Source organism: Aquarana catesbeiana, linkage group LG08 (assembly GCF_042186555.1).
Source record: "Aquarana catesbeiana isolate 2022-GZ linkage group LG08, ASM4218655v1, whole genome shotgun sequence".
Classification (NCBI taxonomy): domain Eukaryota; kingdom Metazoa; phylum Chordata; class Amphibia; order Anura; family Ranidae; genus Aquarana; species Aquarana catesbeiana.
In genome coordinates this window covers 219343335-219370959 of record NC_133331.1, presented here as the reverse complement: position 1 = coordinate 219370959, position 27625 = coordinate 219343335, and the positions used below count along the sequence as shown (strand labels likewise).

Here is a 27625-nt window from a genome sequence, read left to right as displayed (position 1 = left end):
AGATTCAGTTGCTGTTCTATTTCCCTTAAGAATTTTCACTGGTTTTAAGACCAGATATTTCTCTTCATTTGTAGGCACTCGCCTATATTTACACATTTTAAAGTACATCTATAGCCTTAATCTAAGATTTGGCTTTCTAAATTGGTTCATAAGCAGTTTAATATGACAAAGAATATCAGTAAAACAAAGTATCTTCACGATATAACAATTTCTTTACATGTGATAAGCACACTCTCTATTTCTAGTCTCTTTGGAGTCTGTCAAGAGTTTGAAAGAATACCCTTCCTACGTCTTCCTATTAATAATAAGGTCATCATATGATGGGATCTAGGAAAAGTAAGCGTGGGACTGAGCAAAAAACAGCAGCAAATCACAAATAATTTTTCTTTAATTTTTTTGATTTTTTAGAGTATAAGGTTTCGGTGGCTTGGTCCATTTTAAAGGAGCCTATCATAAAATCAGCAGGCTGCTATTGCTGACCACTTGTGCAAAAAATTTTCAAAAATTTTCAAAAATTTTCTCTGACTATCAGAATGACCCACATGCATACTTTATAAGTTCAAGAAAAAAATGCAAACAACAGCAATGGCACTCCCTACATATTTTAGCTTTAGACAGAATGCGAGAGAAGTCAACATTTGTCAGGGTATTTTCTCTTTCTGACCCCTACTGAAAATATTGTTCCTTTCTTCCTGCCACTAGAAAACCCATGCAAAAAAAATAGGGGTGGGGAAGGGAGGTATATTTATTGGCAGCTATGGCAATTGGGGGTAGAAAAGGGAGTGCTTTGGTGCATACAATTGTAATGCACAAGTATATGGTGATGTGCAGTGCACAAGGGACAGTCTTACATATTTATATGTGATTCTGCATTTCTAGGTAGGGGACACACACGCACGCCCGCCCAGCTGTGCAGTGATTCATCACAGCACATGCCGATCACCAGGTCCCGACCAGTAATTGACCACCACCACCCGGCGATCGGCTCTGAGCTTCACGGAACACAACTAGACCCCCAGTAAAAACAGCACACAGTATACACATAAACACTTGTTGGGCACATATTTAATCCCTTGAGTGTCCTACATGTTAACCCCTTTTTGCCCAGTGTCAGTATAGTGACAGTGCATATTATTAGCACTGATCACTGTAATAATGTCAATGGTGATGCCAGTAGTAGTTACCACAAAATGTCAGTTATTTTCAAATTGAGCACTGCCCCACTATAAGTCACTGATCATTGCTATTACTAGTAAAATAATACAAATAAAATTCCAGTATATATTCCATAGTTTTTAGACGCTACAACTTTCATGCAAACCAACCAATATAAACTTGTTGTTTTTTTTTTTCACCAAAGACATGTAGCAGAATACATTTTTTTGTGTGTGAAAAAAATGATATAAATTTTGTTTTTGGGTACAGTGTTGCATGACCGTGCAATTGTCAGTTAAAGGAGCGCAGTGCCGCATAGCAAAAAAAATGGCCTGGTCATGAAGGGAGTAAAACCTTCCAGAGCCAAAGTGGTTAAATAGATGTTTTTACTTGCTTTCAAACCCTGGATTGACAGGGACATCATATAAATAAATAACAATATTCTCGTAGTAGATCCCCAGTTTGTTGATATGAGTGGTTTTTCTTACACAATGTGGGCATTAGTGGAGTCATGTAAATCATCAAATTTTTGACTGGCAGTCTGTATTGTAATACAATTTAAACCTACTATTTTTCAGCTGCAGTCCCTGTGGCCCCAGTGTATGTACACCTTCTGTTGGGCTGATGCTCGCCCTGCCTATGGTAGGTGGGGGTGGAGAGGTACCTTGCATTGTAAGTGTATCAATTCTGGATGCAGTGCACTGTATACTGTCTATATTGTGTTATATTTAAAATTTGTATTAAAAATGTCTAATTTCATTACAGATAAGTAACACCCTACTACCCCTGGGGATAAACAAACTGAAACATGTCAGTTATTTCCTGGTTTGAGGTTTTGGTATGGAAATAGTGTATCTATATCTTGTGTTTGATTCTGTACTGTGGAAGGGTGGGTGACCTTTTTTTTTTCATAGGGAAATATGGAGTATAGGCCTCTGATATATTTGTGACTGTTAAAGAAGGATTTGTCCGTAGGATTCTATGTTTAATTTTTTGCTATTGCTTGTTCTTCCCCCTGGCTTCAGAGCTCTCCTGTATTTGCTGCATCAGTGTGGTGGAGGGATGGGCATCTTTTGTTATTATTGCATTGGAACAAGATTGAGTATAGGCATTTGCTTCACCATTGCAAGGAAAGCCATACAAGTAAAAGAAAATAATTTAGATTAAATGTTAAAAAATGTACATAATGTGTAAAATAAATATACAGTATGTAACAGCCATAATCACAAAATCCAGTCCATGATCGCTGAGAGGCTGATTTGGACTGCCTCTTGCTGTTTTTCCCCCTTTCTACACTTTCTCCATGGCGTGTATGTGTATATGCTATTCAAGTTGCTGACATTTCTACCCAGCAGATACACTGAGGACAGAGACTGCAGACCATGTCATTGCTGTTGGCAGAAGATATGTTAACAAAGGCTCACACTGTACAGCTTTTTCTCATTTCTGCCTATTCAAGTGCTTGCATATTGTTCTGACACTGGCCATTTTCTACCAAACATACATCTGAAGTATACATTTTAAATATTTTGGGAATAATTAAGGATCCAGGGATGAGAGAGGGTTTTGGCAAATGTGGGGATGTGGTTTTGAAAAGTTTTTAGCAATCTATGTTGACAATTTGTTAAACTTTTAAGGTAATGCAAGGTGGTATTGGGTAAAAAAAACAGCTCACAAACTATACTACAACACTCATTTACCACTGGCCACTTTGTTCATAGTTGATTGGTTTAGCTTTATTTCTTTAAAAGTAAAACTTCCTATGGCGTATAGATGTTGGGGCTCCTATTTCCACTGATCAATTCTGGCCTGGATTAAAAAAAAAGGTTTATCAGTGAAAACTACTAAAACAGTTTTTTTTTCAGGTTGTAACCCATTGTGTGCTTCTTCTTTATTTAAGCCAAGCTAAATATAAAAGTAAACAAATGAGTTACACATGCTAAATTCCGTAAGTGATACCATAATATGGTGTTGTTAATGCCGTCTGTGAGAATTGGACAGTTCAGTAAAACAATACACAGTTTACAGTCATTTCCCAAGCACATAATAAAAGGATTGAAGTTTTTCCCATGCTCAACATCACATTTAAAGGCGGACCCTCTCTACTGTATTTTAAATGTTTTGCATTGGTACAAATGTCAGTACTCAGATTCCCATGTCCTCTTTTGACAATCTCTTGCCTATTAGCCTTAAAAATGGCCACATAATTGGATGTGCAGAAGCATGTTAGGATGTAGACAAGACATTCGATTGGTCATTGTGGCCTTAAATGGGTCGTACACCCCATGTTTCCTGCCTAATACATAATATACCTTTACGTAGACACTCTCTTTGATCTTTATTGACTTCACATAATAACCTAGATTTACTGTTTAACCTCATTCCTGCACATGCCTCACTTCTGTAAATGTCTTTGTGCATTGGCCCAGGCTATGATCCCATCTAACATCCTCTAATCAACCACAATCTGTCTGATCAGTCAAATGCTATTAATGAGATCTCAGATTTTGCACACAAACTTCAGCCACGCGTTCACAGGTTCCTTTAAAAACCAAGCGCTCCTAAAATTAGCATCATCTGCATATTTGCCACCCAGTTGATGTCTTACGGTATCCCTAACCATCCATCTAAACACATTCTAAATCTAGGTAAGGGTTTCCTACACAGGCATACTTCAAATCAGGAGTCATAAAAGAATGCACATAAATAGCCTAGGCAAAAAATGTACAGATGAGAGTTGTATCATTATTACATTACACATCTTTCTTCTTTTAGGCCATTTGAGAGCTAAAATGGAGGACTTGACCAATGTTCCAAAATTACATAGAGCATTTTGTTTTCAGTACTTGGTATGGTTGTGGACATGGCAATATCAGTCCAAGTTAAAACTGTAAGCTTAGTTCAATTTAGTGAGGTTTTAGGTAGGTTGCTCTTCATGAAGATTAATATTGCAACAAAAGTGGAAAGAGGGATATTAGTGCTGACTATAGATGGGACAAGCACACCTGGGTTCTGTTTGTGGGATGTCCATCAAGCATATCACAAACTTTGCAGGAAGCAGTGATTTTAAAATTGCTTGATGTACGACAGAAAAAAGCACTATTCCTTTCAAAAACTGATTGAAGGATTTCTTCCTTTAAACCTTCCTATTGGCGTATCTCTAGGATATAGGCTTCCACAAAAAAAAAAAAATATGCCCCCTTCATAAAAAATCAATACCAATCCTTCAGGTCTGGTATGGAATTTAAGGGCGAAGCCTATGAAAAAACAGATCTGGCATGGGGTCCCTGCCAAAATCAATACCAGACCCTTCAGTGGCACACAGATAGATGGCCCCAACTACATGATACCCACTGCAGGAAACTCATACATACACTACCAGAGTTGCCACCACCCCAGATGGAAGAACAATATCCCCAAAAGTCAGTTCCACAGGATCTGACGCAATTGTACCAGAGATGAGGATTACCAGACTCAAGGCCAACTCTTAAGCCAAAAAATTTTGGACAAGGGAAAGCTCTCGTAGATGATACTTTCCATCAGTGTCAGGCTAATCCGACACCCAAACCCAACACGCCAGAAGGGCCCCAGCCAACAAGGTTTACAACCCAGTTCCATGATCGCTACAAACAAATGAAAAAATCTTCATCAAGAATTGGCTCATCCTGCTGGAAGATCCTTTTCTGGGTTCCGCCCTAACATCCAAACCCAAAGTTTCCTACCGCAAAGCCAAAAATATCAAGAGCCGAATTGCACCAAGTAAGATCTGCAAACCCAAGCCAGACCCCACCACCCAAAACCCCTTGATCCCACTAGTGGGCATGTTTCAATGCAAGAAAAAATTATGCATGATGTGTAAATTTGTCGAGCATGGACAAAAAAGCTTCTCTACAAAAGGAACAACTTACCCTATAAAAGAGTTGAACAATTGCTCCAGTGATCATGTAGTATACTGTCTGACCTGTACTTGTGGCCTTCTATATGTTGGCAGAACCATCCGTCCCCTTCGCCAATAGGTTTGGCAAGTACAGGCAGTTCATCGAACAGAGATGTGATGAGCCCAGTGTGCCAAGACTAAACATCATAAGTCCTCCGAAGGCCTGAAGGAGTGGGTCATAGAGACCATTTCCAGAGGTTTGCCTGCTGTGGAGCATTTCAAACAACTCTGCCAGCAGGAGACTTTCTGGATATATTTCCTCAATTCCCTCTCGCCAGGGGGACTCAATGAGGAGTTAGACATATACACCTTGTTATAACAGATCACACGCCCATTTCTGCTTTGTTTCTTCCCTCCTCCTCCCTCTTCTTTCCCTTTCCCCCACCCCTGTGTCCCCCCCCCCACAAACAGATCTGTCTCAGCTCTTCGGGTTGGTTTTCATATATATATATATATATATATATATATATATATATATATATATATATATATATATATATATATATATATTTATATATATATATATATATATATATATATAATATATATATATATATTGCATGATCCACCATTAGGTGCACCCCACTTGGTATCCACATATCCACACCATGACGGGACACACACACACACATATACATTCCTTGTATACCAATTAGGGGGAATGCAGCACCAATTTTATCATTATTGTTCATCATTATTATTAATTCTTTACACTACAGCCCTTTCCCCCTCCCCACCTCTTCATGTTTACATGCATACTACCCCCTTTTTTTCTAATTTACTTGCCTGGCCCATCACACATACATCGTTAACCTCTTCAATAGGCTTCTATACATATAGAAGAGAATTATGCTTCAAATATCGTTAGGATAAGAGGGGCCCTGGATATATGCTCCCGCATGTAAATGAGTAAGAGGTAGATAGTGTCACTACTTATTCACACAAAAAGTGACAATAGTAAATAAACACACACAAGTCCTTTAAAAAAAAAAAAAAAAAAGACCCCAAAAATTCAGCATTGCAAATCCATTGCCAATCATGTCATCCAGTGATACTGATCCTCATTGATTACAGTGAACGACGCTTGCCAATCTGTCCACACCTGTTGCATTCCTCACTGCTAATGACAACTCCCTGAGCTGTTATTTGAAATGTAAACAAAGAGGTTTGGTCAAATATGGCTATGGCCATATTCGCTCAGTGATGTTAGCCACCGCTCAGCCACACTCTTTGTTTACATGGCCAGGGATTCCTGGGTAGCAAATTAATGGGCCATGTGGCATCACTGTTTGCCAAGGATGTCCAAAACTGTCTCCTGTCATTTTTACTTTTTTGACACTTTTTTTGGTGAATGGGTAGGGGTACAATGTACCCGATACCCGTTTACATAGGGGGGCGCCTGGATCTGGGGGCCCCTTGTTAAAGGGGGCTTCCAGATTCCGATAAGCCCCCTGCCCGCAGACCCCCCCACAACCACCAGGCAAGGGTTGTGGGGAAGAGGCCCTTGACCCCATCAACCTGGGGACAAGGTGTTTTGGGGGACCCCAAAGCACCCTCCCCATGTTGAAGGCATGTGGCCTGGTATGGTTCGGGGGGTGCTCTCTCGTCCTCCCCTTTTCCTGTGGCCTGCCAAGTCACGTGCTCGGTTTTTTTTTTTAAAGGTAAATTTTATTTGGTTTTTTGGTACAAAACAGACAAACAAACATAAATACACATATTCTGAGCGAACGTCGCTCAATCCAATACAGCGTGTTAGACACTAGTATACATTTGGCACACATGTTTTCATATTGTACAGTTGCATATATCTGTTCAGTTCCTATTAAACTTTGTATCATTAACTGGAGTTTCTTTATAATCTTTATATGGTAGATGTAATAGTATTTTCAGAACTAGTCCACAGACCCCATATTTTTTGGAATTTTTTTGGGCATCCTCTAGCTTCATATGTTAGTTTGTATAGCGGTATAGCCTGATTAACAATGTTCAGCCAGAATGCTATCGTAGGTGGGGATTGTGATTTCCAATGGATAGTGATCGATTTTTTGGCATAAAACAGTACAATTCTTAGGAATGTTTGCTTATTTTTAGATATACTCTCATCGTCCACATATCCTAGTAAACATCTCAGGGGGTTGCAGATATTAGGCAATTGAGTCAAGGAACTGACAAAAGCAGTAACCCCTGACCAGAACCGCCTGATCTCGGTGCACTCCCACATCAGATGGAAAAAGGTGGCATCCACAATGCTGCATCTAGAACACACTGTCGATGGAAGTTTTCTGAGTTTGAATAATAAGGATGGCGTAAAATATGCTCTATATAATAGTTTGGTCTGTATGACCCTGTCCCTTGAAGAGATGACAGAGGGAACCTGGAGGGGGAGTATGTCCTGCCAAATGTCCTCCGTCAGCTCGGGGATATCAGCTTTCCACTTATTAAACGTGTTACTGAGTCTGTGCGTTGTGGTATGCAATAGGGTTTTATCGTATGTGGAGATCAGTTTGTCATGAGAAGGATCTATTAGTAGGTGCTCTAGCGGAGATAATTGAACAGTTATATTACGCAGCCCAAACTGGGTGGTTGCCGTGTGGCGTATTTGCAAGTAAAGAAAGTAAGCTGTGCGTGGCAGCTGGTAGTCCTGGCGAAATTCCTCAAATGACCGAAACGTATTGTTTGAGAACAAATGCATTATAGTTTTAACCCCTTTTTTCGACCAGTATTCCCCATCTGTCCTTCGGGCGAATTCCTGTAGATTTGGGTTCCCCCATAATGGAGTATTTGGGGAGTAGATACGATGCACAGTATCTGGCAGCATTTTAGTTAGTTTAAAAATTCGTAGAGTCATTTCAAGGATTTTAGTGCTTTCCCTCCCTCTAAGAGATAGACGGTGGACCAGATACTGTAGGGATTCGTAAGAGGTGAGTATGGCTGCTTCCAGGGTCGTAGCCGCTAGGGATGAGCTTCGAGTTCGAGTCGAACTCATGTTCGACTCGAACATTGGCTGTTCGCAAGTTCACCGAACAGCGAACAATTTGGGGTGTTCGCGGCAAATTCGAATGCCGCGGAACACCCTTTAAAAGTCTATGGGAGAAATCAAAAGTGCTAATTTTAAAGGCTAATATGCAAGTTATTGTCATAAAAAGTGTTTGGGGACCTGAGTCCTGCCCCAGGGGACATGGATCAATGCAAAAAAAAGTTTTAAAAACGGCCGTTTTTTCAGGAGCAGTGATTTTAATAATGCTTAAAGTCAATCAATAAAAGTGTAATATCCCTTTAAATTTCGTACCTGGGGGGTGTCTATAGTGTGCCTGTAAAGGGGCGCATGTTTCCTGTGTTTAGAACAGTCTGACAGCAAAATGACATTTTGAAGGAAAAAACTCATTTAAAACTACCCGCGGCTATTGCATTGCCGACAATACACATAGAAGTTCATTGATAAAAACGGCATGGGAATTCCCCAAAGGAGAACCCCGAACCAAAATTAAAAAAAAAAAATGACGTGGGGGTCCCCCTAAATTCCATACCAGGCCCTTCAGGTCTGGTATGGATATTAAGGGGAACCCCGGCCAAAATTTAAAAAAAAAAATGACGTGGGGTTCCCCCTAAATTCCATACCAGACCCTTCAGGTCTGGTATGGATTTTAAGGGGAACCCCGCGCCAAAAAAAAAAAAAAAAAACGGCGTGGGGTCCCCCCAAAAATCCATACCAGACCCTTATCCGAGCACGCAACCTGGCAGGCCGCAGGAAAAGAGGGGGGGACGAGAGTGCGGCCCCCCCTCCCTCCTGAACCGTACCAGGCCACATGCCCTCAACATTGGGAGGGTGCTTTGGGGTAGCCCCCCAAAACACCTTGTCCCCATGTTGATGAGGACAAGGGCCTCATCCCCACAACCCTGGCCGGTGGTTGTGGGGGTCTGCGGGCGGGGGGCTTATCGGAATCTGGAAGCCCCCTTTAACAAGGTGACCCCCAGATCCCGGCCCCCCCCTGTGTGAAATGGTAAGGTGGTACATAAGTACCCCTACCATTTCACGAAGAAAGTGTCAAAAATGTTAAAAATGACAAGAGACAGTTTTTGACAATTCCTTTATTTAAATGCTTCTTCTATCTTCCTTCATCTTCTGGTTCTTCTGGCTCTTCTGGCTCTTCTGGTTCTTCCTCCGGCGTTCTCGTCCAGCATCTCCTCCGCGGCGTCTTCTATCTTCTTCTCCTCGGGCCGCTCCGCACCCATGGCATGGGGGGGAGGCTCCCGCTCTTCTCTTCTTCTCTTCTTCTTTTCTTCTTTTCTTCTCTTCTTCATTTTCTTCTCCGGGCCGCTCCGCAATCCATGCTGGCATGGAGGGAGGCTCCCGCTGTGTGACGGCGCTCCTCGTCTGACAGTTCTTAAATAACGGGGGGGCGGGGCCACCCGGTGACCCCGCCCCCCTCTGACGCACGGTGACTTGACGGGACTTCCCTGTGACGTCACGGGGAATGCCACAGGGAAGTCCCGTCAAGTCACCGTGCGTCAGAGGGGGGCGGGGTCACCGGGTGGCCCCGCCCCCCCCGTTATTTAAGAACTGTCAGACGAGGAGCGCCGTCACACAGCGGGAGCCTCCCTCCATGCCAGCATGGATTGCGGAGCGGCCCGGAGAAGAAAATGAAGAAGAGAAGAAGAGAAGAAGAGAAGAGCGGGAGCCTCCCCCCATGCCATGGGTGCGGAGCGGCCCGAGGAGAAGAAGACAGAAGACGCCGCGGAGGAGATGCTGGACGAGAACGCCGGAGGAAGAACCAGAAGAACCAGAAGAGCCAGAAGAACCAGAAGATGAAGGAAGATAGAAGAAAGAAGAAGCATTTAAATAAAGGAATTGTCAAAAACTGTCTCTTGTCATTTTTAACATTTTTGACACTTTTTTCGTGAAATGGTAGGGGTACTTATGTACCCCCTTACCATTTCACACAGGGGGGGGCCGGGATCTGGGGGTCACCTTGTTAAAGGGGGCTTCCAGATTCCGATAAGCCCCCCGCCCGCAGACCCCCACAACCACCGGCCAGGGTTGTGGGGATGAGGCCCTTGTCCTCATCAACATGGGGACAAGGTGTTTTGGGGGGCTACCCCAAAGCACCCTCCCAATGTTGAGGGCATGTGGCCTGGTACGGTTCAGGAGGGAGGGGGGCCGCACTCTCGTCCCCCCCTCTTTTCCTGCGGCCTGCCAGGTTGCGTGCTTGGATAAGGGTCTGGTATGGATTTTTGGGGGGACCCCACGCCGTTTTTTTTTTTTTTTTTGGCGCGGGGTTCCCCTTAAAATCCATACCAGACCTGAAGGGTCTGGTATGGAATTTAGGGGGAACCCCACGTCATTTTTTTTTAAATTTTGGCCGGGGTTCCCCTTAATATCCATACCAGACCTGAAGGGCCTGGTATGGAATTTAGGAGGACTCCCACGTCATTTTTTTTTTTTAATTTTGGTTCGGGGTTCCCCTTTGGGGAATTCCCATGCCGTTTTTATCAATGAACTTCTATGTGTATTGTCGGCAATGCAATAGCCGCGGGTAGTTTTAAATGAGTTTTTTCCTTCAAAATATCATTTTGCTGTCAGACTGTTCTAAACACAGGAAACATGCGCCCCTTTACAGGCATACTATAGACACCCCCCAGGTACGAAATTTAAAGGGATATTACACTTTTATTGTTTGACTTTAAGCATTATTAAAATCACTGCTCCTGAAAAAACGGCCGTTTTTAAAACTTTTTTTTGCATTGATCCATGTCCCCTGGGGCAGGACCCAGGTCCCCAAACACTTTTTATGACAATAACTTGCATATAAGCCTTTAAAATTAGCACTTTTGATTATTCATGTTCGTGTCCCATAGACTTTAACGGTGTTCGCATGTTCGAACGAACTTTTTTCCTGTTCGCATGTTCTGGTGCGAACCGAACAGGGGGGTGTTCGGCTCATCCCTAGTAGCCGCATTGTTGGCTTCAGGGAAAAACCACCAATGCGCATGAACCAGTTGTGCGGCAATGTAGTATGTCTGGAGGCATGGTAATGCCAGTCCTCCCTCCAACACCGGCAGTTGAAGAGTATTTTTTGCAATTCTCACTGCTCCCCCCTTCCAAATGAAGGCGATAAGGATCGAATCAATCTCTTTAAATTTAATTTTTGTAATGTATACCGGTGAGTTGCACAGGAGATATAGAAAACGTGGGAGGAAGATCATTTTAAAGATGTTTATCCTACCTAATATCGTTAAGGGGAGATTGGTCCATGTCTTTAGTGTGGTCTTCATTCTGCTAATAAGTGGGTCTAGATTATATTTAACATAGGAGGAAAGAGGATGTTGGATCATGACCCCCAAGTATCTGAAAGAGTCAACTATCTGTAGCGGGCAAGAGGGAGGGAGTGTAAACACCACCTCCTGATCTATCTTAAACATAAGGGATTTGTCCCAATTAACTTGAAACCCTGAGAAGAGGCCAAACTGTCGAATAATTTCCAGCAGGGGGTCCGCCAAGTATATTAACATGTCATCAGCGTATAAAGATACTTTCTCTTCTAGGCCCCCAATCATCAGTCCCTTTATTTCCCCACTGGATCTTATCAGTGCCTCCAGAGGTTCTATCGCAATTGCAAATAGCAACGGCGACAGGGGGCAGCCCTGCCTAGTACCACTTTTGATCAGGAATGGGTCGGTTATAGATGTATTTATCCGCAGCCTAGCGGTAGGTTTTGAATATAACAGTTGAACCCACTTGATAAAGGTATTTCCAAACCCAAATTTCGCCAGGAATTCCAGCAAATAAGGCCACTCGACTGAGTCAAATGCCTTGTGCGCATCTAAGGCCAGCACCGCTCTGGTCCCCACAACATCATGGGTGGCTTGCAAATTTGTAAACATTCTTCATAAATTTATGGACGTTGATCGTCCTGGAATGAATCCAGTCTGATCCACCCCAATAATGGTGGTAATAACTGGGTTCAATCTCCGGGCGAGCACCTTGGCTAAAATCTTGACATCTGAGTTAATCAATGATATTGGTCTATATGACTCACACAGTAGATGGTCTTTATGAGGTTTGGGGATGAGGACAATCAGTGCCTCTGACATAGAGGGTGGTAACTGTCCTGTTTTTATGGCAAAATTATAAACTTTTAGTAAATGGGGTATCAAAAGTTCCTTGAATTGTACATACCATTCTATGGGGAAGCCATCCAGTCCCGGTATTTTGTTTCTGGCAAAGGACTGTATGGCTTCTCCAATCTCCTCCTCTGTCAGAGGATCGTCAAGGAGTGAGGCCTGTTCTTCTTGGAGCTTTGGTAGCGAAATGCCAGCCAAGTAATCATCTAGTTCTACAATAGTATAGTGAGCTTTGGTAGCATATAACGAAGAGTAGAATTTCACAAAAGCATCTACTACCTCCCCACTCTGTTCCACCACTGTACCTACTATATTCTTAATTCTTGGAATACTGCACGGTTGATAATCAGGCCTAGACAAATACGCTAGTAATCGGCTATTTTTGTCTCCAAACTCAAAGATTCGCTGGTTTTGATACAGCAATCTCTTCTGAGTGCGCTCTAAAAGGACTAGATCCAGGTCTCTAGATCTATATTTCCAGGTATTATGTGTTGCTGGTGTAGGGGTTGTGGGATAAGCAGCCTTGGCTGCCCTGAGATCCTTCTCCGCGTCCTTTAATTTGGACTGGGATGCCTTGCAGGCCTGCCCAATTGCCGCCGCAAAAATGCCACGCGTGGTGGCCTTAAAGGCATCCCAGGTCAATGGGACAGAGACATTTTGACGGTTACGCAACCAATATGCTTTGATTTCCGCTGTGCTTTGATCTATCACCATTTGATCTGCTAGCCACAGTGGGCTCAGTCGCCACATGCGGTATGAGGTGGGGGGCCCAGGGCAAGATCCACCATTAAAGGGGAGTGGTCAGACACCGCCCTAGGGAGATATTTGGCCTCGACCACCCTATTCAATAACTCAGATGAAACCAAACACAAATCAATCTGGGACAGAGTACCATGCATTTCAGACTGACATGAGTACTCTCTCCCGTCCGCGTGCTTCCACCTCCAGGTCTCCACCAGATCAAATTGGGTCAAAAAAGAGCATAGGGGTGTGGGGGGAGTGTAGAACACCTGAACCTGTCTATGGAATTATTGAGCACTGTGTTAAAGTCCCCTGCTATCAGCAGAGGGCCTTCTGCTATTGCCAAGAGGGAACTCATTACCCGTTCGAAAAACAATTTAGTAAAGGGTGGTGGGACATATAGGCTTGTAACCATATAAGGCTTACCCCATAATTCAAGTATCACAATAACAAAACACCCGTTAGGGTCGGCTTTAATATGTTTTATGGTGATAGGTGCTGATTTTGCTATAAGTATAGAGGTGCCTCTGGCATACGTGGAGTAGGTAGAGTGTAGAGCATAGGCAATTTTCGCTCTCTTTAGAGCCATTACTCTTGACCCTTGAAGGTGGGTTTCCTGGAGGAGGATCACGTGTGGACTGTGTCTTGCCAAATATTCAAACATCAATGACCTTTTGACCTTAGTGTTAAGCCCTCTAACATCCCATAAAACTATACGGAGTTTAGACATGTGTATAAGCAAGTTATGACTATCCGAGCCCATTTCTTGCCGCTCGCCAGAACCCAGCCCGGGACGAGGTCCAGCGAGCCCCGAGAAATAGACCAAGACATAAACATCTCTGATATTTTACTCAACAATCCTTGAATCTCAATTTTGGATTGCAAAAACTGTGGTACCACAAAAGCGTTATTAAAGTATGTATACACAATTGAACACCAGTGTCGTTTGTAGCTAACCATGGCTTTAAAGCAAAACCTCTTAAAAAATTCCCCAACAAATTTTCCCTCCCTAACCCTCCCAGCTCTCATCCCCCAACATATGAGAGCTTTGTTCCCATAACCAGACCTATTTGGCAGGAGGGCCATGGCTCAGACCCCTAACCAACTAGTCTCAGGAGACGCGTAAAGGTCCACAACTCTGGGTCTCCATCCGCATTTGACCGCACAGATTAAAGAATGTGTGGTATCTCTTGGCCTAAAAAATCATGGTGACAAAAAATAATAATAATAGTAAAAGAAAAAAGGGAAAGAATCCGAGAGGATGATAAGCTGCTGATTGGCATCCAAGGATAGTAGAGGTGTCTTCTACTTCAGGAAGATTCAGGATGTAAAGTCCCGTATCGGCTGTATGTAGATGGGTGTGTATCTTCTACTTCTGGGGATGCAGGATACAAAGTCCCATGGTATCTGCGTGTGGGTGGGGATAGATGAAGTAGAGGGGGCAAAATGAACAAGACAAAAGCAAGGCTCCTCCAGGTTTCCTCAGTTCCATGTTTCCCCCATCTACCGGCAATGGGGTATAATGAAGGTGGCCTGGTGGGCTTCATGCAGGGTGAGGCCCTACCGGGGAGGAGATCTCCTATCCTGGTTTCTGCGATTCGGATGTCCTAGGGTGTCCACCCATTGCGATGCCTCCCTGGGATCCGTAAAAAAAAGTAGGCCTTGCCCTGGTAGATGATTCGCAAACGTGCAGGATATAACATGCCATATGGAAGGTGAAGCTCCCGTAACCTGCGTTTAATTGCCAGGAAAGTGGCTTTCTGCTTCTGCGTAGCTACGGAGAAGTCAGGGAAAATGGTGGTGCCATTGCCATTAAAGGAAACTTTGCCCCTCTCTCTAGCCACTCTGAGAATAGCCTCTCTGTCTCGGAAGTGTAGCAGCTTTATAATCATGGCGCGTGGTGGGGACCCAGGTGGCAGAGGGCGCATGGGGATTCTGTGCGCCCTTTCTATGGCGAACATCGGTGAGAAGGTGTTGGCCCCAAACTCATTCAACAGCCATCTTTCCATGAATGTTTCTGGTGTTTTCCCCTCAGCACCCTCTGGGAACCCCAAAAAACGCAGGTTGTTTCTTCTTAAGCGGTCTTCCATATCAGTGATCTTATCTGTAGTGTACTCATGAGCCTGCCGCAGCTCCCTCATAGAGCTCTGCAAGGGACGTGTTTCATCCTCCATGTCACTAATATGTTGCTCAGCATTAGTCACTCTATGGCGGATATTGTGGACATCCTGTTTCAAAAAGGATAATTCTGTCTTGATAGTGTCCATTTGTGTGGTGAGAGAAGCATGGCTGTGCTGGATGGCTGTCATAATCTGGGGTAGTGATGGCTCTGCAGGGCCTGTATCATCCCTGTCTGTTCTGGGGGATTGAGGATCATGTCCCTCCGCAGGGGAGAGCAAGAGAGGATCTTCTGGACTTAAGGTAGGGGGGATCTCTGTGACTCACCCTTCCCCTTGAGCTGCTTCCAGGGTGTGGATGTGGAGGCTGCTTGTCACTGTGTGATCCCCTCATGCTGGTCGGCGCCATTTTGCTGCAGCCTGCTTGGCGGCAACGGCGGCTCGATTCCCGGGGCCTCCTCCATCGGTGGGTCGTATTTGACCATCCCCGGATGGTCACAGTGCTCTCTGGGTGCTGTGGGGGTATATGAGACCCTCGGATGCCGGCCTGGATAACAGGATCTGGGCAGGATGTGTGCGGTGCAGATGGAGCTCAGGCTGAGCACGTCCTCACATCCCAGGTGCTGGCCACGCCCCCCCCACGTGCTCGGTTAAGGGCCTGGTATGGATTTTAGGGGGATCCCTACACCATTTTTTTTTTTTAATTTTGGCGCAGGTTTTTTTCAATGATTTTTATGTATATTGCCGGGACCCGGCAATACATTACAGCTGCGAGCAGTTTTAAATGGCATTTTTTCCTTTAGAAATTTAATTTTGCTGCTCTCATTCATTACACTCAGTACGGCTGCCGTGTAAGCAGTGTGGGGTGTGGACTCTGCCCTGTGAGCCATGATTGGCCAAAGGCACCCTACCCTGCGCTGTGATTGGCCAAAGCATGCAGGTCAGGTGCATGCTTTGGCCAATCAGCAGCCATCAATGCAATGCGATCTCTGTAGGCACTTTAATTTCCCGCAAATACCCCATTCTGTTCTAAATTCGGCAAACGGGCGAAGACCCGATGTTCGAGTCAAACTTACATTCGACGTGAAAATAGGGCTCATCCCTATTGTTTACGTTTTAGTGTTAGGCTGGTTGGAAGTTAAATGTAAGTGTTGGGGAGATTAACAGTTAAGTTTTAATTTTTTTGGATTAGATTGAAAGCCAAATTAGTGGGAGGCTTAATTATTTATTTGGACTCACAAACAAAATTACAGAGTAGGGAGCAGGTGAAGAATGATAATAGAACAAAAGTAAAAATAGGCAATCACATATAACACCATTATTAGTTTTCTTGTTCATGTAACTTACTATGTTGTATTTTCAAATTATTTTTTTCAAGATTTCTTTGAAATTACCATTGCATCAAAGTTTTCAATATATAAAGGCATAATCAGTATTTTCACAGTACTTGCTACAATGTTAAGCAGCAGCCATGTAGCACTCTGGGCAACAATGATGGTTATTTTGAAGTGAAAGAAAAGTTCCCAAATAGGACTCAGATGGCAAAACAACTGATAGGGGTTATAACTGTCCCTTACTATGTCCAACAATAAAAAAAAAGAAAAAAAAAGTTTTGCTTTTACAATTTCTTTGAAGTAGACTTATTAGTAACTCACTCAGCAAGTCTGCAGCATAAATCATTAAAAAGCACCTCCCAAGCTCCAGTTAAGTGACTGTGCCTAAGCTATGAGGCAGTACTTAGAAGAACGATATCACCCATCTGTTTTAGTTCCCCTGTCTCAGTCAAAGGTAAAAGGCAGCATCAGGAATATAACCTGTGTTCAATATAGATATACATGACCAAGAAACTAAAGAATTCTGAATAGGCACTAATAATGACCTGAATTTGACAGTTTTGAGGAAATATCCTAGTCCATTAACCTCCCTGGCGGTATGATTATTTCGGATTTTAGGTGCTGAAAGCGGTACAATTATTTTGCATGGAAATTTGGCGTTTTATATTGTAGGTCTGTAAATCTTAACAATAACACACTTAAATCTGTCCAAACCAGAGTCTAGTATATATCCCGGGTATGATAAAGTTTGAAACACAAAAACATAAATTATAATATAATAAATAAAAATAAATAATTAAAAAAAAATTTAAAAAAATAGTAATAAAATAAATTTCCCCACAATTCACTATCGCTCAATTCTGCAAGTGTTCTAATTTACTATCGCTGTTTTCTAGCTGGTCTAAAGCCACTTTTGACGTAAAGGGACACTTTTTGGTTGCTATGGACAATCTCCAGTTTCCAGGCAGAAAGAACAGTGTATATCATGTAAAACTGCATGCAGGGCATGGGCCAGAGCACTGGGGACAAAAGGGATGTGAAATCATTTCATACAGTACTGTAATCTGTAAGATTACAGTACTGTATGTGTTATGATTTTGACATTTTTTTGAATTTGCCGCCAGGCTCCGCCCCCGTGCGTCGCGACGCTCGCAGGGAACGGAGCCTGGCACGGAGAGGCTTCGGAGGAGGACGGAGTCCTCGGACACTGCGGGGGACATCGCAGGATCCCGGGGACAAGGTAAGTAACGCCGCCCCAGGATCCTGCAATGCGATCCCGAGTGTGGCTCGGGGTTACCGCTAATGGTACTGAATTTCAACCCCGAGCCACACTCGGGAAAACCGCCAGGGAGGCTACGTAGATGCGACACTGGGCGATGCCTGAACAAAGATGTCACTATCCATCTGGGAAAATGTAGATGAAGGCATCATAGCAAGGAGTACCATTTCTTTGAAAGACAGAAAATATCTACAAGTGTTGCTCTTACACATTGCTAAGCAGACATGCACTTAACATGTACAGTATCTGGTACTAGGGCTGCTTTGAAGTCATAAACATTCAGATGAAAGATATAATGTAGTTTTCTGACACATACTGTAAACAATAGTATACTGTACTAGAACATCTACGTTGGTGTAATCAGTGTTCACAAAACCTTGGAATATCTTTGACTACACTGTGGACAAACTGAGAATAAACTTTTCTGATTTCATGTTTTTATGATGTTTAAAGTTTCTCCGTCATGAGAAAGGTATGGAGGCTGCCATTGCTATCACTCTTTTGAAAACACTAGTGCCTGGTTATGTCTAGCATAGATTGTTTTGACTCACAGAGCAAGCATGTTGTAATAAGTGTCATAATTATTTATCTCTATACCTGTTCAAAGTCAGCAACTCACCTCATCAACATGACAGTCAGAGGAATGGAGTTCTCAAAAGAAGAGTTCAGCAATGGCATTCTCTCTAATGACGGAGGCTATTTAACAACCTAATTCCAGCAACATAACTTGAAAATATGTTTCACAATCTGAACCTTGAAATGGAATTGTTTTAAACAAAAAAAAAAAAAATAACATCAACTTACCCATAAATTCAATTCCTAAATGGTCTGCTACATCATGGAGAATATGCAGAAAAAAGAAAGACAAAAAGACAAAATCAGAATCATTATTAGTTAAAATAATAATATAACAAATCCTCATATGATGGGAAGGGAGAATGTTTTAAACACAGCATAAAACTCTTTTTTTCTCATTGACTTACAGCAAAATAATAATAATTGACAGCTAAATATACAGATAAAATACACATATGTAAACTGTTTAACAGCCAAAGAATTTGTACTACTATTCAGTATATCTGTTGACTCACATACCTTTGTCACTTTGTACAGTTAGTTAGGTGACGGTATTAATCATTTTAGCTTGTATCTACCTGTTTCACCTATTCACTCTTTGCATCTCATTAAATTCTCCAACAATCTACAAAGACTTTCCCTGGATTGGATACCCTCGCTGTCAAATGATTATGAAAACGTCTATACATCCTTTTTTCTCAACGACGACATCAAGCATGGGGGTGTTGCTGGCTCAAATTGCAAATTAAATTAAGAATAATCAATGTTTTTTAATGACTTGGCAAAGTATGTTGTTAGTACTGTACACTGAACAGGAAAGGGGTTCAATCGCCACCTTACCAGTGCACCATGAAGAGGATATCAAATTATTTGTCCCTGATGGGCAAGATAGATATGTAGCACATAACATCCCTTGCTTATATACCTTCTTAGGAACTAATGGAGCTGAAGACCCCACGCCCATTATTTGTCTTCATCTTTTTTTTAAGAAGTGCCCAGTTCAGGTGAGCCCTCTGAAAGGATCCTCCAATTCTGAAGGACAAAGTTTTGTCCTAGCTTTTATACCCAGTGGAAACTCTTTGTAAATCAACTATTGTTATATATCAGAAATGCCAAAAGCTGCTAAGAGTTCACCATATTTATTTAAAACACACATGTACAGCTTGAGAACTTCTTGGTCTCTTTCCATTATGTCTTAAGATGGTTAGAGTCAGAGATTTTTCATAGGGCAAATGATTTTACAACACATAGCAAAATTTAAAATACAGCTGTTACCTTTGGCAATTCAGACACTTTTTGATCAATTAAAGTGGAAAAAAAGCCTATGTCTAACTATTTAAAAAAAATGTTCTTTCCCCTCTCCTTCCTATCATGTCTATTGTCTAACCTGTATTAAAAAAGATGTGTGTACTTTTCATCCATTCCGATCCAGGCATGTGATCCCGAAGCTCAATCTCAAGGAGCGCTCAAAAACAGCAGGGAATTAGGGAAGCCATAACACCCATAAGCATCCATAGCTGTCAATGGCGCTCTCTCCTCTCCCCTGGAGTAACTGCTCACTGACACAAGGGGGAGCTGGAGCTTTGGGCTCACATGACTGAACCGGATCAGATAAAAAAAGGATAAGTACACACATTTTATATACAGTTAGGCAGAAGAGGTAAGAGGAGGGGGAGGGAACAGTTTTAGGAATGGTTAGACCTATATTTTCTTCTAGTCTTACAAATATTACCAAGCCAATAATATCATCAAGCAGGTGATATCCCAATTTGAATTAGGACCTAGATCTAAATAGCTAAACTTGTAACATGATTTGTACTTTTATCTTTGACAGTGCTAATGACAAGCTCCTAAGGATTAAAATGTAATATTTACTGGACAAAGAACACTTGTAAAATAGATTGTTCTATTTAAAAATATTAACATTATACTCAAAGATTATGTGTAACCTTAAACTTTTTTAAAGTTTGGGATAGGGTATGGAAAGATTAAAAGCTCTATTATAATTTGGGGACCTGTCTGTGCCCCCACTGGGTAATTTCACCCTTTTTAATTGTCCTTTGACCAAGGTCACTGAAACAGAAAATGATGGGAAGTGCAAAATTGTTATGAGAATAAGAGGTGAGAGTAAATATTATAATGGAAACACCTGTTTTGATAACCCAATTCTTGTTGCATCTCTGGGACAAGAAGTGAAGGGATATCTCCCCTACAGGGCAAAAAATAAACTAACAGGAGATTTGCTTTAATATATTTTTATTAATGTTTTAATATATTTGATTTAATATATTTGATTTAATATATTTGTCTCAGAACAAACTGTAATAAAGAACAAACGTGACAAATGCTGATATTTATGATGCTACCACTAGGAACAATACAGAATTAACATAGATAAGCTACGTTCATTAATGACCCATGTGTTATGATACAGAAGTCTAATGCCCTGTACACACAGTCGGATTTTCCAATGGAAAATGTGTGATAGGACCTTGTTGTGGGAAATTCCGACCGTGTGTGGGCTCCATCACACATTTTCCATCGGAATTTCCGACACACGAAGTTTGAGAGCTTGCTATAAAATTTTCCGACAAGAAAAACCGTTGTCGGAAATTCCGATCATGTGTACACAAATCCGACGCACAAAGTGCCACACATGCTCAGAATAAATTAAGAGGCGAAAGCTATTGGTTACTGCCCCGTTTGTAGTCCCGACGTATGTGTTTTACATCCCCACGTTCAGAACGATCGGATTTTCCGACAACTTTGTGTGACCGTGTGTATGCAAGACAAGTTTGAGCCAACATGCGTCAGAAAAAATCCATGGATTTTGTTGTTGGAATGTCCGATCAATGTCCGACCGTGTGTACAGGGCATTAGAGAAAAAAGAATAAGCATATGTAGCAGAAAGTGCATAATAAATATTTAGTTCCTAGGAAACAAGGAAAAGCAATAGGTGAAGGCAAATGCTTTACTATTTTTAACAAGGAAAAATAATTTTTTGAAGTAAAATATTTTTGCATTAGCATTCAGGCCTTTGCAAACAACCCTTTGGGTTTCAGTCCTTGAGTTAAACATTTATATATTATAGGAATATAAAGGCTATAATTGCTGTATACATCCATAAATGATAGTTGCCCGACTGATACTGCTTTAATACTTTCTGAGTCACTGATCTGGAACAAATATGCATATCAAGGCAGTCAGAGGAAATTCAGACATCCTTATCTAAAAACTGGTTCTGGATTAGTAACTTCAAATATTAAAGTATGAAGGTCAGCATGGCAGCCAAGCAATTAGCATTTGCAGTTATTGCAATTTCTATGATTTCCTTAATATTTACTACTCTCTAGCATCTATATATATTTGTAATTGTATAAAGTTGTATATTGTATAAAGTTTGATATCTCAAACACTATTATATTTATTATATTATATTATATTATATTATATTATATTATATATACAGTGTGGACGGAAAGTATTCAGACCCCTTCAATTTGCTAAATTTGCCATTTGCTAAAATCATTTAAGTTCATTTTTTTTCCTTATTAATGTACACACAGCACCCCATATTGACAGAAAAACAAAGAATTGTTGACATTTTTGCAAATTTATTAAAAAAGAAAAACTGAAATATCACATGGTCCTAAGTATTCAGATCCTTTGCTCAGTGTTAAGTAGAAGCACCCTTTTGATCTAATACAGCCATGAGTCTTTTTGGGAAAGATGCAACAAGTTTTTCACACCTGGATTTGGGGATCCTCTGCCATTCCTCCTTGCAGATCCTCTTCGGTTCTGTCAGGTTGGATGGTAAACGTTGGTGGACAGCCATTTTTAGGTCGCTCCAGAGATGCTCAATTGGGTTTAAGTCAGGGCTCTGGCTGGGCTATTCAAGAACAGTCACTGAGTTGTTGTGAAGCCACTCCTTTATTTTAGCTGTGTGCTTAGGGTCATTGTCTTGTTGGAAGGTAAACCTTCAGCCCAGTCTACAAGTCAACAATTCTGTGTTTTTCTGTCAATATGGGGTGCTGTGTGTACATTGATGAGGAAAAAAATTAACTTAAATGATTTTAGCAAATGGCTGCAATATAACAAAGAATTTAAGGGGGTCTGAATACTTTCCGTCCCCACTGTGTATATATATATATATATATATATATATATATATATATATATATATATATATATATATATATATCCAGAGGCATTTGTGAGAGGAAAAAAAATGCAGAGTAAAAAGGTTACATTTTATTGGTGACTAATGCCCTGTACACACGGTCGGACATTGATCGGACATTCTGACATCAAAATCCATGGATTTTTTCCCATGGATGTTGGCTCAAACTTGTCTTGCATACACATGGTCGCACAAAGTTGTTGGAAAATCTGATCGTTCTGAACGCAGTGACGTAAAACACGTACGTCGGAACTATAAACGGGGCAGTAGCCAATAGCTTTTGTCTCTTAATTTATTCTGAGCATGCGTGGCACTCTTTGCATCGGATTTGTGTACACACGATTGGAATTTAACCGATCGGATTTTTTTGTTGGAAAATTTTATAGCCTGCTCTCAAACTTTGTGTGTTGGAAATTCCGACGGTAAATTTCCGATGGAGCCCACACACGATCGGAATTTCCGACAACACAATACGATCGCACTTTTTCCGTCGGAAAATCCTACCGTGTGTACAGGGCATAAGTGTATTCAAACCTGTAACTTTGTATGGTTTACATAGGCTGCAAACCAAAAGCAATATTTAAAAAAAGATTGCCATTGGTTTCTTTATCCCAACATGCCTTACTACATAGGGCCATTAAAATAAACCATAATAAATGCAGCATTTAAGTTTCATATATAATAGATTTATTTTCTACAAGATTATCTTTAAAGTGTGATAATGGTATGTTATGATAAGGACAGTACAATAAAAGTGCTCTTACAAAATGTAAAGTCATGCTGGGATTATAGACACTATGAGTGATAAAAGGTAATGCAAAGATAATACCCCATTATCTAGTCTACTCAGAGATCTTGAAAGGTATTAAACACTATTAATGTCATGCTTACCCCTAATGCATGTGGTCATACACTATGGCTAGCTTCTGTGTTCTTCACCTTTAGCATCCCCCTTGCCATAAGGCAAGTAGGCCTACCGGTACCCAGGACTTATATATAATGCTATAGTTCCTGGCTACCAGACCAGGGGAGGTGCAAACTGAGCAAAGCAAAAAGTTACTTGCGGTTGGTAGACAGGCAGAGAGATTCAATGACAGTCCAGGTACAAGGCAGGCGAGGTTAAGAATAGGGAGAAATCCCAGTCAAAAGGCAAGCAGAGTTCAGAGAGCAGTCGATATCCAATCCAAGGTCATCAACAGGGGAATCCAATCTAGCAGAGTAGGGCAGACCAACAAGGAACTTGGAACACATCGTACAAACGCAATATCACAAGCATGAGACTGCGGGCTTGGTTGGCTTAAATCAGATTTGGTCTCCACCCAGAGACTGACCACAATCAATCACCTTGCACGTGGACAGACAGACAAGAAGAGTACCACAGCCAAAGTCAGGATGCTTGTATGCACACGCTCCTAAAATCAAACTTGTATGCTAAATTGCATGCATTTAATGACCTGCTATTAACCTCAGTGGTCTCCCAATGTCAGGGAAATTTTCCCTTAGTTTGCAAGACTGATGCCATCTCTTATTTGGGGATACAGGTCCCAGTTCACTTTTCTGAACTACATGCCAGGAATTTTCCCACAACTTTGGAAAGCATACAAAAGGACTTCAAGAGCTGGACCAGCATCTCTTGGTTTGGTGAGCAGCCTTGGTTAAAATGAACATACTCCCAAGACTGCTTTACCTTATGCAGACTATAACGATCCACCTCCCCCATTAATTTTTTTCCACATACAAATGATACACCTCGACTTTCACCTGGAAACACCTACAAGACTCAAATACACCCACCTTACACTTCCGAAACATAAGGGTAGTGTAAACCATTCCTGATCTCCACAAGTATTTCTGGGCATGCCAACTCACTAGAATAGTTTACAGAAATGTACACGAGAACAGGAAAGCATGGACTTCCCTTTAAAACAGTTTTTCACAAGCATCCCTGAAGTCACTCACTTAGCTCTCCATCCTCCAACTTTCCAAACAAGCCTTTATACACTCATTTACAGGCCACTTTATACACTGTTTTTATAGGGCCTGCAAAATATTTTCCCTTCACCGGGTCCATTGACTACTATCAGAATGAACCTGGACTTTTTGTTGATTGTCAGGCAATTAGCACTTGACTTGGCTCATTCACATGCAAGGTGGTGAACTCTTTCCCTCTTTCTGGGGGTGTTGGGTTTATAGTGAAGGGGCAAGCGGGGAGGGGAGTTTCCCTCCTTTCCCCACCCCTTCCCCTCTGGTCCTGAGTTTTTTTCCTCACAGTTCCCCAACCACTTCCCACCCTGGAATGCTTTTTTTCCTTCTCTCTCTCTCTCTCTCTCTCTCTCTCTCTCTCTCACTCTCTCACACGCTTCTTCTCTCTCCCCCATCTTTTTCTCTTTCTCTCTCTCCTCTGTCTCTCTCTCCCCCATCTTTTTCTCTTTCTCTCTCTCTCTCTCATTCTCTCCTTCTTTCCTTCTCTATTCCCTGGTTCTTTTCTCATTTCTTTGTTTCCCTTCTGTACTCTTCCCTCACTCTCTCAAGCTTTTGCTCTACATACTGTAGATCCCACACCAACTTTACATTGGAAACACACCAAATCCGTTTGATGTATATAATGATCTATGCAGTTATTACGTGATCATAAATTACCCAGTGTTATTTATGTTTCACTCTTGTTCTTAAACTTTTCAATTTTGCACTGGAAACTACATTGATGTCCTGATTGTAAGCTCTTTTCTCTTGTCAAAAAATGTTTATGGAATAAAAAAAAAAATCAAGGTTATAAATAAAATTCAGCTAAATAATGATGATGATGTTAGGAAAGTAGAGGTCCCAAATGCAGAGAATCAATTTATATCTTTTCTTTCCTACTCATAATTTATAAGCTGCCAAATGCTCATTTTGCTCTTTTTTCCTAACAATAAATATGGATCTAATGAGGATTTAAATTTGAAGAAAATCCATGAATATTTGGATTGATATAAATTATACATGTTGGGGCCAGTGAAAATACTCTAATAAGTTGATTTAAAACATTATTTCTGTCACTGTCTATTAAATTATAGTAGTGTCATATGCTACTTTTGTGTTATAAATAACAAAAAGGGAATCTCTGACTGACATCTTACTGTATGTGTCACTGTATTGAAATGTTGCAATGCATGTCAGAACTGGATAGGCAACTCCAGCTAGCACAAAGTGATGAGAGTTGATATGTATGCCACTAAATGATCTCTGAGCTCTGCAGCCTCACGGAGTCCTATGAAGGTCTATATGGGTCTATGACAAGCCTTGATCAATGTTTATCTAGTGAGTGCATTTTAATTGTTTTTTATGCCTTTTTAATTAAATTGTTACACCTAGATGGAGGCGCCCCATTTGTGTTTCACTTGTATTGAATATTCACTTGTTGATCAGCGCTAGCCAGGTCACATGATATTGACATTACACATGTGGGTGTGTATACAGGTGGAAATCTCTTCCTTCCTGAACTCTCAGCACTGGAGAAACTCTGCAGTTTATCATGTAACCTTGGTATACAGATCATCCAAAAGGGTATATAGTGGCAGTATTTTAATGTAAAAAGATGATTGATAAGCTGTGGGCACTGTGGCGGGGTGGGTGAACTATTTTCATATTACTGGGTTTAGTAACACTTTAAAGATTCATGCTTTATGTCTATAGAAAAGAACTACATCCTGTCACCAAAATGTTTCAGTCCAAAACCATACATTTACATGGGTCAATTACTGACACTCTGTAAATTAGTTGCATTGCTTTTATACATAACAGGACTCTGGGAAAAAGAGAAGTAGCATTAAAAGGATAAGTTCACCTTTGGGAAGATGTTACACGTTCCACCCATTTTTAGGGTGGAGCATGCAACATGTTCCCAATGCTGCAGCCGCTGCCCACTACTCCCCCCCCCACGTGGTAGAAGTGTCTTTATGTCTTTATGGACCTTGATTTTTGCACTGGTGTGCAGTCATGTTGGAACATGAAGGGGTCATCCCCAAACTGTTCCCACAAAGATGGGGAGCATGACATTGTCCAAAATGTCTTATGCCCTGTACACACGGTCGGACATTGATCGGACATTCCAACAACAAAATCCATGGATTTTTTCTGACGGATGTTGGCTCAAACTTGTCTTGCATACACACGGTCACACAAAGTTGTTGGAAAATCCGATCGTTCTGAATGCGGTGACGTAAAACACATACATCGGGACTATAAACGGGGCAATAGCCAATAGCTTTCATCTCTTAATTTATTCTGAGCATGCATGGCAATTTGTCCGTCGGATTTGTCTACACACGATCGGAATTTAAAGGATCGGATTTTGTTGTTGGAAAATTTTATAGCATGCTCTTAAACTTTGTGTGTTGGAAATTCCGATAGAAAAAGTCCGATGGAGCCCACACACAGTCGGAATTTCCGACAACAAACTCAGAAAGCACATATTCCGTCAGAAAGTCCGACTGTGTGCACAGGGCATAGGAATGCTGCTGCTTTAGGAGTTCCCTTCACTAAAACTAAGGGACCAAGCCCAACCCCTACCCCTGAAAAAAAATCCCACACAATAATCCCCCTTCACCAAATGATTTGGACAAGTGCACAAAGCAAGGTCCATAAAGACCTGAATGCGTGAATTTGGGGTAGAGGAACTTGTCTGGCTCACCCAGAGTCCTGATCTCAACCTGATAGAACACCTTTGGATGAATTAAAGTGGAGACTGTGAGCCAGGCCTTCTCATCTACATCAGTGCCTGACCTCACAAATGCGCTTCTGGAAAAATGATCAAACATTCCCATGGAGACACTTTTAAACCTTGTGAACAGCCTTTCTAGAAGAGTTGAAGATGTTATAGCTGCAAAGGCTGGGCTGACTCAATACTGAACCCTACGGACTAAGACTGGGATGCCATTAAAGTTCATGTGCGTGTAAAAGCAGGTGTTCCAATACTTTTGGCAATATAGTGTGTAGTGCACATTATGATAAGAGCCTTTCTTATTTCTGTCTGCAGCCTATTGGCTGCAGTGCTGATCAAACAAAAACCCATTCATGAGCAGTCGATCAGTATATTGACTGCTGTTGAATAAGACCAGCGATTGATGGATTGAAATTCAGCCGATTCAGCAGGGAATTTCGATCTATTTATGGCAAGGTTTACTGTCCTGGGGACACAATGGT

At 41.6% G+C, this 27625-nt stretch overlaps 1 protein-coding gene across 2 annotated transcripts in view; it reads right to left on the bottom strand.

Annotated features, from left to right (window-relative positions):
* The window catches only part of NRG3 (neuregulin 3), a 1498269-nt gene that overhangs the window by 503371 nt on the left and 967273 nt on the right, over positions 1–27625 (bottom strand). For both annotated transcript variants that reach the window (XM_073596886.1, XM_073596885.1), the window contains exon 4: positions 18490–18516. In XM_073596886.1, the coding sequence (XP_073452987.1) occupies positions 18490–18516 (27 nt within the window). The remainder of the gene's footprint in view (positions 1–18489; positions 18517–27625) is intronic.